The following is a 12,657-nucleotide window of genomic DNA, read 5'->3' as shown; positions in this document are numbered from 1 at the left end:
ATGTATTTGGATTTCCAGAAGGCATTCAATAAGGTGCCACATGAAAGGTTACTGCACAAGATAAGAGCTCACAGGGTAGGGGGTAATATATGAGAATGGGTAAAGGATTGGCTAACTAATAGAAAACAGTCGGGATAAATGGTAATTTTCAGGTTGGCAAACTGTAACTAATGGGGTGCCATAGGGATCAGTGCTGGGGCCTCAACTATTTACAATCTATATTAATGACTTGGATGAAGAGACCGAGTATAATGTAGCCAGATTTGCTGATGATACAAAGATAGGTGGGAAAGCAAGTTGTGAAGAGAACACAAAGAATCTGCAAAGGGATATAGATAGGTTAAGTGAGCGGGCACAAATTTGGCAGATGGAGTACAATGTGGGAAAATGTGAGGTCACCCACTTTGGTAGGAAGAATAAAAAAAACAAATTGTTATTTAAATGGAGACTACAAAATGCTGCAGTACAGAGGGATCTGGGGGTCCTTGTACCTGAACACAAAAAGTTAGCATGCAGGTACAGCAAGTAATCAGGAAGGCAAATGGAATGTTGGCCTTTATTGCAAGGGGGATGGAGTACAAAAGCAGGGAAATCATGCTACAGGGCGCTGGTGAGTTCACATCTGGAGTACTGCCTAGTTTTGGTCTCCTTATTTAAGAAAGGATATACTTGCATTGGAGGCAGTTCAGAGGTGGTTTACTAGGTTGATTCCCAAGATGAAAGGGTTGTCTTATGAAGAAAGGTTCAGTCTATACTCATTTGGAGTTTAGAAGAATGACAGGTGATCTTATTGAAACGTTTAAGATTGAGGGGGTGGACAAAATAGATGTAGAGAGGATGTTTCCCCTCATGGGGGAATCTAGAACTAGGGGACATAGTTTCAGAATAAGGGGTCACACATTTAAAACAGAAATGAGGAGGAATTTCTTCTCAAAGGGTTGTGAATCTTTGGAATCTCTACCCCACAGAGCTGTTGAGGCTGAGCTATTGAACATATTTAAGGTAGAGATAAGACAGATTTTTCAAGGGTTATGGGGAGCAGGCAGGAAAGTGCAACTGAGGCCAAGATCAGATCAGCCATGATCTTATTGAATGGTGGAGCAGGCTCGAGGGGCCAAATGGTCTACTCCTGCACCTATTATGTAATAGTTATTCAATATTTATCACTTTGCTGCTACTGATCAGTAGATTCACATAGCAACACAAATGCACAAACAGGTAACTTAAAAACAAAATCTGTTCTTGGGATGTGAGTGACGCTGGCAAAGTCACATTTATTTCCCATTCCTAGTTGCTCTCTGGTGATGGTGGTGGTGTTTTTTTTATAAAAACCACAACAGTCCTTGTGGTAATGGTGTTCTAGATAGTTTTGTTGGGATGGGCATTCTAATACACTGCTCACCTTGCAAACTCTGCCAGCTGTTTTGGGTCAGAGAGATCAATGCCAGGTATTCCACCAGGGGGAAGTTTCTTCCCAGTCATGTATTCAGAGTAGTCGGGTGGAGAGTTTTCTCCAATGATCTGTTCCTCCACCACTGTTTCATGGTCAATGTCAGTCTTTTTATCATCTGAAAGACAGAAAAATATTTGGTAATCAAAGCCCTCAAAATCTCTTCACATTTTATCTGGGCAGGAGAAGTCATGGAGCAGGAATTGTTTTATTGTCCAAGTGAGTGAGCAAGATTAGGCTTTCATTTCCCAACAAACTGCTCGTCTCAATTAACTAGCTTGTAGACTTTGAATACTGCTATACATTTAAATCGGGATTCAAAAAGGCTATCTTGACAAAGTTCCCCATAAGACGCTAGTAAGGATGCTCATTCTCTAGATGAATGGAGAATTGATGGTGACAACGCTCACCCTAAGGTGTCCTGCCGTATATCGATCGAGAGGTCCCTCACAGGCCTGGGAAAAATACCACGCAGCAAATTTAAAAGGGACCTCAAACAGAAAAAGAAAATTCAGAGGGGAAATTGCTTGGTGGCGAAAATGCTCTGCCTGAGTAAACACAAACAATGGAGCTCCGAAGGGATTTACTCTGGGACCCAAGTTCTGTACAATATTTATGAATGATTACGATATAACAGATGCTCTGCCTGCCAAAGATGCACCCCAAACATAGGGGGTGAAAAACTTAAGACATTATGTAAATTGGCTGAGATATGGCTAATGGAATTAAATACAGGTAAATGTAGGGTAATGCATATAGAGAGGTATCGATAAGTATGTGCACAACATACTGCTCAGCTGCAGTCGATTACAGCCTTGTTTCAGGCATGGATGAAAGAGCAAAATGTCAAAGGAGAAGTTGGTGTAAATGCCCTCATCATCAAATCAACATTTGACTGCATATAGCACTAAGGAGCCCTAGAAACACTGAAGTCAATCGAGGTCAAGGGAAAAATCTTCCAGTGGAAGATGGTTCTAGTGTTCAAGGCCAATTATCATAGCCCCAGGACATCACTACAGGAAGCACACAAGCAGTGCCCCAGGCATGATCACACTCAGATGCTTCATAAATGACCTTCCCTCCCATCATAAGGTCAGGAATGTGTCTTGTTTGCTGACAGTGAGTGGTCACCGTGGTCAGCTCCACTCGCAACTCCTCCAATAACAAAGTAGCCTGTATCTGACTACAGCAAAACTGGGCCAATATCCAGGCTTCGGCTGACTAGTGTTCAGTTAACATTTGCACCAAGTAGCAGCCAATGAGTATCTGGACAAAGAAAAGACCCCACCCACTCACCTTCAATGGCAACAGCATCACCCACTCTCCACCATCAACATCCTAGGGTCACCACTGACCAGAAGCCTAACTGGAACATCTGTATCAATAATATGGCTACACGAGCAGTTCAGGGATGGATACTCTGCAGAGTACGTCACCTTCTAACTCCACCATCGACAAAGTTGACGTTGACAGTGTGAATGAAGACTCAGCTGGATGGACGCAGCAGCAACATTCAAGAAACTCAACACTATTCAGTGCACAGCAGCCTGCTTGATCTTTGCCCCTTTAACTGGACTGGATATCTACCCCCTCTAAAATCAGCACACTGTGGCTTCAGCAGGTACTATCTAGTGCAGCAACTCAGTCAGTTGTTTTTTTGACAGCACCTCCAAGCCCCATAACCTGTACCACCAAGAGGGATATGGGGAGCAAGATAATGGGAAACCATCACCTCCAAGATCCCCTCACTCTGACTTGAACATATACCATCGTTCCCACGCTGGATCCGGATAAATATCCTAGAATTCCCAAACAAAAGTCGTTGTGGGGGCACCTTCAGCACAGCGACTGCAGCAATTCAAGAAGACCACTACCACATTCTCAAGCAAACTAGGGATCAAAAATAAATGTTCCCCCTCCCTTGCATTCAGAATTGCCGAAATATTTGATATAGGAGGCCATTCAGCTCATTGCACCTGTGCTGGTTATTAGCTCCACTATTGGAGGAATCTACCATATTGCAATTTTCTTTCTCGTCTCCGAAACCAGCCTTCCAGATTAACGTACAATTTCATCCAAGAGCAAGCACTGAATGTTGACGCAATGGTCCTGCAACATGACTGCACAAAGGAATGGAATATAATAGTTCACATAACTGAAGGGAGCCTTCCGTTTGTATTGTGATATTGTAATGGAAGAGATATTGACCAGCAAAGTAGAGCAACTCCTGGCAAACACCTCCCTCAGGGAAATTAGTGAAATCAGTCTTAATTCACAATATGACTACATTTATATCATATATCCCATCAACCATTCAGCTTGCTGTAATAAGTTATTTTAAATTTTTATTATGGAAATTTTCATTGCACTAAAGCTCAAATGTTATGTATATATTTAAGACAGTGACATTTAAAACTTTTTTTTAAATATAAAAAAAGCAGACAACAGAAATAAAGGCTAATACAATCTCGAAAGTACCATGATTCTCTGCGTGCAGTGTATGCTGTCATGCATTGAATACGGGTCCAAAATCAAGGTGCATGCTACAACAAACAAAAATAACATTATGGAAAAGTGTGATATGCCAGTATGCATCATAAATTGTGAAAAATGATTTAGTCCTTATTCAGAACAGCTCATTTAAAATATACTTCAGAATTTGTTAATCCACAGAAGCTGTATCTAGTTCTTTTTTTTTAAATCTTCAGTTGAGCTCTTTGCTGTACCTACTGCACAAATTACCTTGTCTGCTAGCTTCATTCATTTTATGCTATGCATTTTACGTATACAGATGACTGCCAAAAATCACATTTTTTGAGTCTTAAAAAGTACCCAGATTTGGAATATAAAATATTTAAGTAACCTCACTACACCTTTTTGTTGCACCCCGATTTCTTAAACAACTTGCATTTAACATAGTAAAATGCCTCAGGAGCGTTATCAAACAAAGTTTGACACCAAGCCAGAGATATTAGGGCAGATGACTAAAAGCTTGGTCAAAGGTAGTTTTTAAAGGAGTGTCTTAAAAGGAAGGAGGTAGAGAACTTTAGGGAGGGAATTCCAGAGATAAGGGTCTTGCAGTTGAAGGCAGAGCCGGTAACGATGGAGCGATTAAATCGAGGATGAGCAAGAGGCAGATATCGCATTGTAGGCAATGTTCCCTTTAAGCTGTGTGGCTGTCTGGAGCTCCTGCGCAAGCCGCTTGCCAGTTTTACAATAGGAAAAAACGCGCATGCACAGGAATTTCAATGTGCCGCACAGCCCGTTAATGGGGCCGCACACCCAAAATAAATTAAAGGGAACATTGGTTGTAGGTTAGAAATAGGGAGGGGCGAGGCATGGAGGGATTTGAAAACAAGGATGAGAATTTTAAAATTGTGTTGCTTAACCAGGAGCCAATGTAGGTCAGCGAGCATAGGGCTAATGAGTGAACGGGACTTTGTGCGAGTTAGGACATGGACAGCAGTTTTGAATGACGTGAAGTTTACGGAGGGTGGAAGATGGGAGGCCGGCCAAAGAGAATTGCAATAGTCAAGTCTAGATGTAACCATGGCATGGATGAGGGTTTCAGTAGATGAGCTGAGGCAGGGAGTTCAGCGATGCTACGGAGGTGAAAATAGGTAGTCTTAGTGATCGCGCTGACCCGCATTAGGTGGTCACCAGCTCATCTCTGGGTCAAATATGACACCAAGGTTGTGAACAGTCTGGTTCAGCCTCAGACAGTTGACAGGAAAAGGGATGGAACTGTTGCTGGGAAACGAAGTTCGCGGCAAGAACAAAGATAATGGTTTGGTCGTCCCAATATTTAGTTGGAGGAAATTTATGCGTATTGGCTGCCAGACAAAGTGAGACAATTTAGTGGTGGTGGTGAGGTAGAGCTGGCTGTATTCAACATGCATGTGGAAACTAATACTGTTTTTGGATGATGGTGCCAAGGGGCAGTATGTCGATGAGAAGTAGGAGGGGGCCATGGATAGATCCTTGGGGGACACCAAAGCTAACGGTGTGGGAGCAGGAAGAGAAGCCTTTGCAGGTGATTCTCTGGCCACGACTGGGGATAGACAAGAATGGAATGAGGCGAGCGCAGTCCCACCCAGCTGGACAACAGAGAGGTGTTGGAGGAGATGGTGTGGTCAGCCGTGTCAAAGGCTGCAGACAGGTCGGAAAGGGATAAGTTTATCACTGTCTCAAGTCACATAGGATGTCATTTGTTTTGTTACTGTGGCAGCGGCAGAAACCTGATCGAAGGGATTCAAACATGGGAGTTCCAGGAAAGATTCGTGAGATGACCGCACGTTCAAGGACTTGAGGGGAAAGGAAGTTTAGAGATGGGGTGGTAGTCTGTAAGGACAGAGGGATCCAGGCTTTTTTTTTGAGCGGGGTGATGACAGCAGATTTAAGACCATGGATGACAGTAACCGAGGAGCGAACACCATTATCAGTATCAGCTAACACTGGAGGCAGGAAGGGAAGTTGGGTGGTCAGTAGTTTAGTGGGAATAGGATTGAAGGAGCAGGAGGTGGGTCACGTGGACAGGGTGAGCGTGGAAAGGCAATGAGGGGAGATCGGAGAGAAATTGGAGAAAGATTAGAGTTCAGGACTAGGGCAGGGGGAAGCTTAGAGGAGGTTTGGCCGATGGGCTAGGGGAAGGAAGGGAAGCAGCAGAGGCAGCTGAACAGATGGTCTCAATCTTAGTGACAAAGAAGTCCATGAGCTCCTCGCACTTCCTTGTTGCAGGCAAAGGTGGAGGAAACAGGGGTTTAAGAAGATGGTTTGCAGTAGAAAAAAGCCCACGGTTATCTTTGCATTTCAGGATGATCTTAGAATAGTGGCAGACGAGATCAGGACTTAATAATTAATTTTGTGACCCAGCCAGATCCGAAGGTGAATGGCTAAAACAGTTGTCCGCCATATACGCCAAGTCTGCAACTCTTGGAGATCAGTTATTTTGCACACAAGACGTGTATCAAGTATTGGGGTTAGTCGCAATATTTCATTTGACATATTTAGTTTAAAGTTTGGCTTCGAAAGTTTAAAATGAAATTATGGCATCAACAGTTCCATATACTCAATCTAAAATTGTCAACCGAAACCCTACATTGCTTACTGTGTGCAACAATACATTTTCAGACAGGTGATGTTGTGAGAACACATCGAATTTAGCAAATCATTATTTTCAGCTGAAAGCACACATGCACTTCCTGTCAGATTTTATGACTGGAACTTCCAATATCCAAGAAAAAAATATTTAGTTATTCTTGCTTGTGAGCACACAAAAATAGTTTAACATTTATTTTCCTTATCCCTTTTTATTATATCAGTCTTCCATCTTGAAATTAACAATATAGTTGGAGGCGACGCCATGTTGTTGCTAAGTACATTGAGCATTAGGATACAGTTTACATTTAAACTGATTTTTCTTTTAAAAAACAGCCTCTACATGAAATATTGAAACTAGTGTTTATTTCAATAAAACAAAACAAAAAAATGGAAAAAATCAAAGAATTCAGCAACATATCTACCTGGTGCGCCAATGTCTTGTGTGTTCAATTTGTAATTATGACACTTGCTCTAAAATAAAAAAGGTATTGGCCCAGAAATCCCGGCCTCCCCGGGTCCGTACGGAGTGGGTACAGACTTGGGAAGGCATTGCAATAACCAGTTTTCAGCACATAATGCCCACGCACTGAAAACCGGCTTTCCCGATCTGTCAAGTTCCAGCTTGACAAATCCTCCGTATCTCCACATCCAGGACACTCGCAGAGCTGCAGTCACATGGCTCTGGGCAGCCAATCAGGTAATATTTATCCACATCTTACCTAGCGGATTTCCTGAAAACTCTTGCGCCTGATAAAAGCAGGCTCATAGTCTACTTTTACGGGCGTAAGAGTTTTTAAAAACATAAAATAAAATTAAAAAAACACATTTTATTGTTTAAAAACCCTCCCTACTACAGCAAGTTTATTTAAAACCATAATTTAAATTAATAAAAAGGTGATGTATTTTTTCTATTTTTTTTTTAAATTTGTGTTTTGGGTCTTTGGGGGGGGGGGGGGAATTCTGAATCATAATAATGGGAACTCCAACTTACAGTGCTCCCATTATTATGAATGAGTACATACTTTACCTGGATTGGCTGCCCAGAGCCATGTGACTGCAGCTCCAACTCTACGGACGTCCTGACGTGCACGCGCTGCGACGTGCACGCGCTGCGACGTGCAGTCAGTGAAGGCCTGAGGACCAGGATCTCTCATGGGAAGCAGCCAACCGGGATTTCGAGGCCATTATTTTACTTATCTCAACAGTAATAGAGGAACCCAAGCATTGAAATCAAATAATACTGAAACTTCTGAATCAAGAGAGTGAAACAAGGGTGTTTTTGACACCAAAAGTTTAATCTCATTTTTCCTTTTAATGAAAGAGAAACAAGATCCATAAAACCAGGATTTCGTGCAACCAAAAAAGTGGCTGAAATGAGCAGTGACAAAAATCTTAAATGAAAACTACTAGAATAAATAGTTCAGAAAGAAAAGGGGAGATGCAAAGTAGACCAAGGTGGATTTGGAGTGCATGCACGGAATGTGTCAAATAAGGTTGGTAAACTGTAAGCACAACTTGCCATATGGGGTTTTGATACAATGGCAATAACGGAAACCTGGTCCAAACAAGAGCAGAAATGGGAACTTAACATTCCTGCCTACAATGTATTCAGGTAAAATAGGGAAGGAAACAACAGGAAGAGATTGGCAGTATTGATCAAATATACTATTACAGCTTTGGAAAGGGACGACGTGCTTGAAGGTTCAAAGACAGAATCTATTTGGTTAAGAGTTAAGGAGGCGAAGAGGAGCTTTTTTTTTGTTTTACACTGCTGGGTAGATACTGTAGACCACCAAATAGTGGGAGGAGATGGAGTGCAAGCAAATTTCAGAAGGTAGTAAAAACAAGGCAATAGTGATAATGGGGAACTTCAATTATCCAAATGGTATCTGGAGAAGGGGAAATGATGCAAATGGCAAGGGGGAGCAATTCCCAAAATGGGTACAGGAAAACTTCATTGATCACTATATTTCCAGCCCAACGAGGAAGGGAGCAGTTGCTGGAGCTAGTTCTGGAGAATGAATTGGGACAAGTGGAACATGTTTCAGTGAGAGCATTTGGGAAAGTGATCACCATATGATTAAAATTAGAGTAGTTATGGAGGACAGGGAAAAATAAATGGTGAAGTTATTCAACTGAAAGATGACTAATTTAGTGAGTTGAAAAGGGATCTGGCCCAGGTGGATTGGGAATACAGATTGGCAAGTAAAATCATAAATGAGCATGGAGGAGATCGGAATGTTTGTACTGTAGTCTGTACCCAAACTATGAGGGGAAAAGGAAGGGCATCCAAAGCTAGAGCTCCCTGGATGACTAAAGATATTGAAATTAAAATGAAACAGAAAAAGGCTTATGATAAATTAGGCTCAAATCAAGCAGAATGCAGAAAGTGCAAAGGAGAATTATCTTAAATCTGTACCCGCTGGTTACCGACCCTCCTGCCAATGAAAAGTTTCTTCTGATCGACTATCAAAACCCCCCCCAGAATTCTGAATAGCTTTATTATATATCCCCTTAACCTCCTGTGCTCAAAAGGAGAACAATTCCAGGTTTGCTAATCTCTACATAACTGAAGTTCCTTGTCCCTGGTACCATTCTAGTAAATCTCCTCTGCAACCTCTCCAAGGCCCCGGCATCCTTACTAAAATGTGGTGCCCAGAATTGGACACAATACAATAACTGAGGTCGAACCAGTGATTTCTGTTCCTGCACCCCCTTAAAATGTAACCATTTAATTTATATTGCCTCTCATTTTTCCTTTACAGTTACAGCTCCATCTGCTCCTCAGTCACTTTTAAAAAAAAACACACAATTTTGTACTTTAATTTCAATTCAGCTATAACAGAGTTGTCTGGAAAAAGAGGGGAGAGAAGAGAACGAGACCTGCCAATAGGAGTGGGAGACTGAAGAGTGCCATGTTTATGTTGGCAGAAAAACCTAGTCTAAACATCTGCAACACTTGCAGCTAATAGGATGATGAGACTTTGGATAGGAGTATGAAATATCAGCAGGTTGTGTGCAAGTCTGAATATGTGGCTAATTTCAAACAATGCCAATTTTATGAATATGAAAATTGCTGGCATGAAGGTCAAAATCATAACAAATAATTTTAGACAAATACCAAACTTCAATAGATTATGCAAGTCTGAACATCTGGCTAACTTCAAAACAATGCCAATATTATGAATATAAAGTTGCGGGCATGAAGGTAAATGATAACATGCAACAACTTTATTTTCACAAATTAAAGAATCACGTCTGAAGCTTTTGCTATATCAGCCAAATGTATTCCCGATTCAAGCATAAAACTGCAATGTACTGAATTGTACCCTTCTACTGGAGTTCCTGATATGATATTTGCAGTTATTTATTTAACAATCAGCACTTCAATTAAAAGATAAACAGCCAACAAAATCTAGAACTTGTATCATTTTGTACTATACTTGAAGATTGGGCTGGATTTTTGAATAAGTGTTTGCGCTCTAACCGTTCTATCCACAATTTAATATTGTCCAAATAGGAACAGTAGGCCCATACAGCCCCTCGAGCCTGCTCCGCCATTCAATGTCATGGCTGATCTTTGACCTCAACTCCACCATCCCACTCAATCCCCATATACATTAATTTCCTTAAGTGTCCAAAAATCTATCAATCTCAGCCTTGAATACACAACATCCACAGTAGAGAATTCCAAAGGTTCACAACCCTAAGTTAAGAAATTCCTCCTCATCTCAGTCTTGAATAGTTGACCACCCCCCTCTTATCCAGAGACTATGCCCCCTTGTTCTAGACTCTCCAACCACGGGAAACAACCTCTCAACATTTAACCTGTCAATCCCCCTCAGAATCTTGTATGTTTCAATGAGATCGCCTCCCATTCTTCTAAACTCGAGTGTATAAGCCCAATCTCTACTCATTAGGTCTAATCAGACCTTTAATTATAAAAGTCAAACTGTGGGTGGGGTCCAAGAGATTATACTTGCTGCCAATGCGAACTTGCCTGGAATAACTTTTACTGTAAAGTATAAATGTACTCAAGACACAAGCATTAACATTTCAGCAAAAAAAAAAAGTGGTCCACGAGAGTGACAAAATGTTCTAAGCTGCAACTTCTGTCCTACATCATCCCAAGACACATTCGGAATCTGAATGTTTGCAAAGCTTCAGGTGCAGGACCTCGGGTACTTTTTTTTTTAAACGACATATTTCCTTGTACAACTAACTGCCTGACTATTCAGACATCATGGGGCAAACTATCTCAATTCAGACTCAACCAGGAACAACACACCCGCGGGCAATAAATCTAGAAAAACGAACAGAACAAATTGCTTTTTTTTTTCCATCGAAATTGGATAAGGAAAAGCATTTTTTTTTTTTAAAAACAAAAACCACCACCACCGTGGGTAAAAGAATCATCCGCCCTCCACAATACCCAGACCTTGGAATCCACATTTTTTTTTATAATAAAGAAAAAGCACAAAACGGACGAACTTGATTTTCCAAAATTAACTCGCAGGACCGGAGAAGCAGAAATGATCGAGAAAGACGCGATGAAGACAGAGCGTTGCTGCAGCTGCCGAATCGATGCCGCTCGCTAGGTGCCGAGTCCACCGAACTTGCTGGCAGCCTCCCGCCCTCCGCCACCTGATTGGCTGCTTAGCGGGCGGCGGGCTGCCCGCTGCCTCCCGCGTGGCTGTCAGTCAGCAGGTCCCGCCCCCTCGCTCGCTGACGTGTACGTTTCAGCAGGTTAGGTTGCGCCGCTGCGGAAAGTCGAACTACGCCATGAGGCCTAGCGCGAGCGAGGGCCTAACGGCCACAGCAGCCCAAGGCCCGAACAGCAGCAGCGCACTCGCTCCTGCTCCGCCCGCCATCTTCAGCCGCCATCTTCCCCGATTGGGAAGCCATGTTTTCGGGCGGCCATACTGACATGGCGGCGCCCATAACCTGGGGGAAACATGGCTTCCCTTCAAAACAAAAACATTGATAAGCCGCTCGAGCTCCGACCGAGCGGCGAAAAAGACCGAAATAGTCGCATTTTCGCCATTTCTTCTCCCCTCCCCCTCCCCCGATGCGGCGGGACACGCCCTAGAGCAGAAGGGAAAGCTCGCAAATGCGCGGACTTTGGTTACTGATCATTTTTTTGGGTTCCCCCCCTCTTCACACACACACACACATAGAGGGTTTTGTTTCCCTTTCGCTTACCCGAAGCCCACATTGTCACCGAGAATTCCCCCTCCAGGGTCTTGATCTGCACTTGCTTCTGTTCCCATTTCCTGCCGGTCCTGTCCAAACCCCCGTCGTTCAGGTAACTCTTCTTGGTGGCTTTCTTGCCGGCCCCTTTCTTAATGCGGCTCTTGCCGGAGACGGCGGTCACCAGGGTCTGCTCGATGAATTCTTCCTCGGCCCCGGCCGACGGCACGGGGATCAGGATCTGGTCCTCGTAGCCGTCCTCGGCCCTCAGCTCGGCGTCGTCCCCGACCACTTCTTCCCGCGTCTGGACCAGGATCACCTCCTGGTGGACCTGGCTCGGGTCGTCGCTGAGGGGCTGCAGGGCGATCATGGGCTGGTGCTCGTCCCCTTCCACCACCGTCGTCTCGATCGTCTCCACCGGGATCGTCTCCACTTCGATCTCGTGGAGCTCCACGATTTCGGCCGGCATTTCCGAGCCGTCCGCGGCGATATATAAAGTATCGCCCGATGCCATGTTTTTTTTAAAAATTATTTCTTTTCCTCGGGTGTTTTTTTTCCCCCTCCCCCTGGCCGCCTTCTCTTTCTGCCCCCCGCTTTATCTCAACAACAATTAACTAGAAAATATCAGCACCAAATCTCGCAACAAAAAAAAACGGCAGCCACCATCCGCTCGGGCGCTGCCGGCAACTACCGCGAGACTTCATGCCACTTCCTGTCCTTCATGATTTGCCCTTGTTGCCATGTGCCAACATATCACTCATTAAAAAATAGCTCTCACACTGCACGGAAAAAAACACTGCCGCCAGCCTTTGACCGAGCGTCGTGGCTTTTGTGAATACATCGCGCAATCTTTATTTTGTGGGTGGTTGGGTGTGTGTGTGTAATTGGTTGTGAGTGAATGTTTTTTGCATCCAGTT

General features: G+C 43.3%; 1 protein-coding gene across 1 annotated transcript in view; it reads right to left on the bottom strand.

Moving 5' to 3' along the window:
• Nucleotides 1-12,397, bottom strand: part of yy1a (YY1 transcription factor a) — a 38,000-nt gene extending 25,603 nt beyond the window's left edge. Inside the window, exons 1-2 of the mRNA XM_070879358.1 lie at nucleotides 11,753-12,397; nucleotides 1,403-1,568 (exon numbers count right to left, since the gene is read on the bottom strand). Coding sequence (XP_070735459.1) covers nucleotides 1,403-1,568; nucleotides 11,753-12,254 — 668 coding nt within the window. The 5' untranslated portion in view covers nucleotides 12,255-12,397. The remainder of the gene's footprint in view (nucleotides 1-1,402; nucleotides 1,569-11,752) is intronic.
• Between the last annotated feature and the right edge of the window lie 260 nt (nucleotides 12,398-12,657).

Source organism: Pristiophorus japonicus, chromosome 4 (genome assembly GCF_044704955.1).
Source record: "Pristiophorus japonicus isolate sPriJap1 chromosome 4, sPriJap1.hap1, whole genome shotgun sequence".
In the NCBI taxonomy this organism is placed as follows: Eukaryota; Metazoa; Chordata; class Chondrichthyes; family Pristiophoridae; genus Pristiophorus; species Pristiophorus japonicus.
The sequence above is the reverse complement of the archived record's forward strand: the minus strand, read 5'-3'. Positions and strand labels throughout refer to the sequence as shown.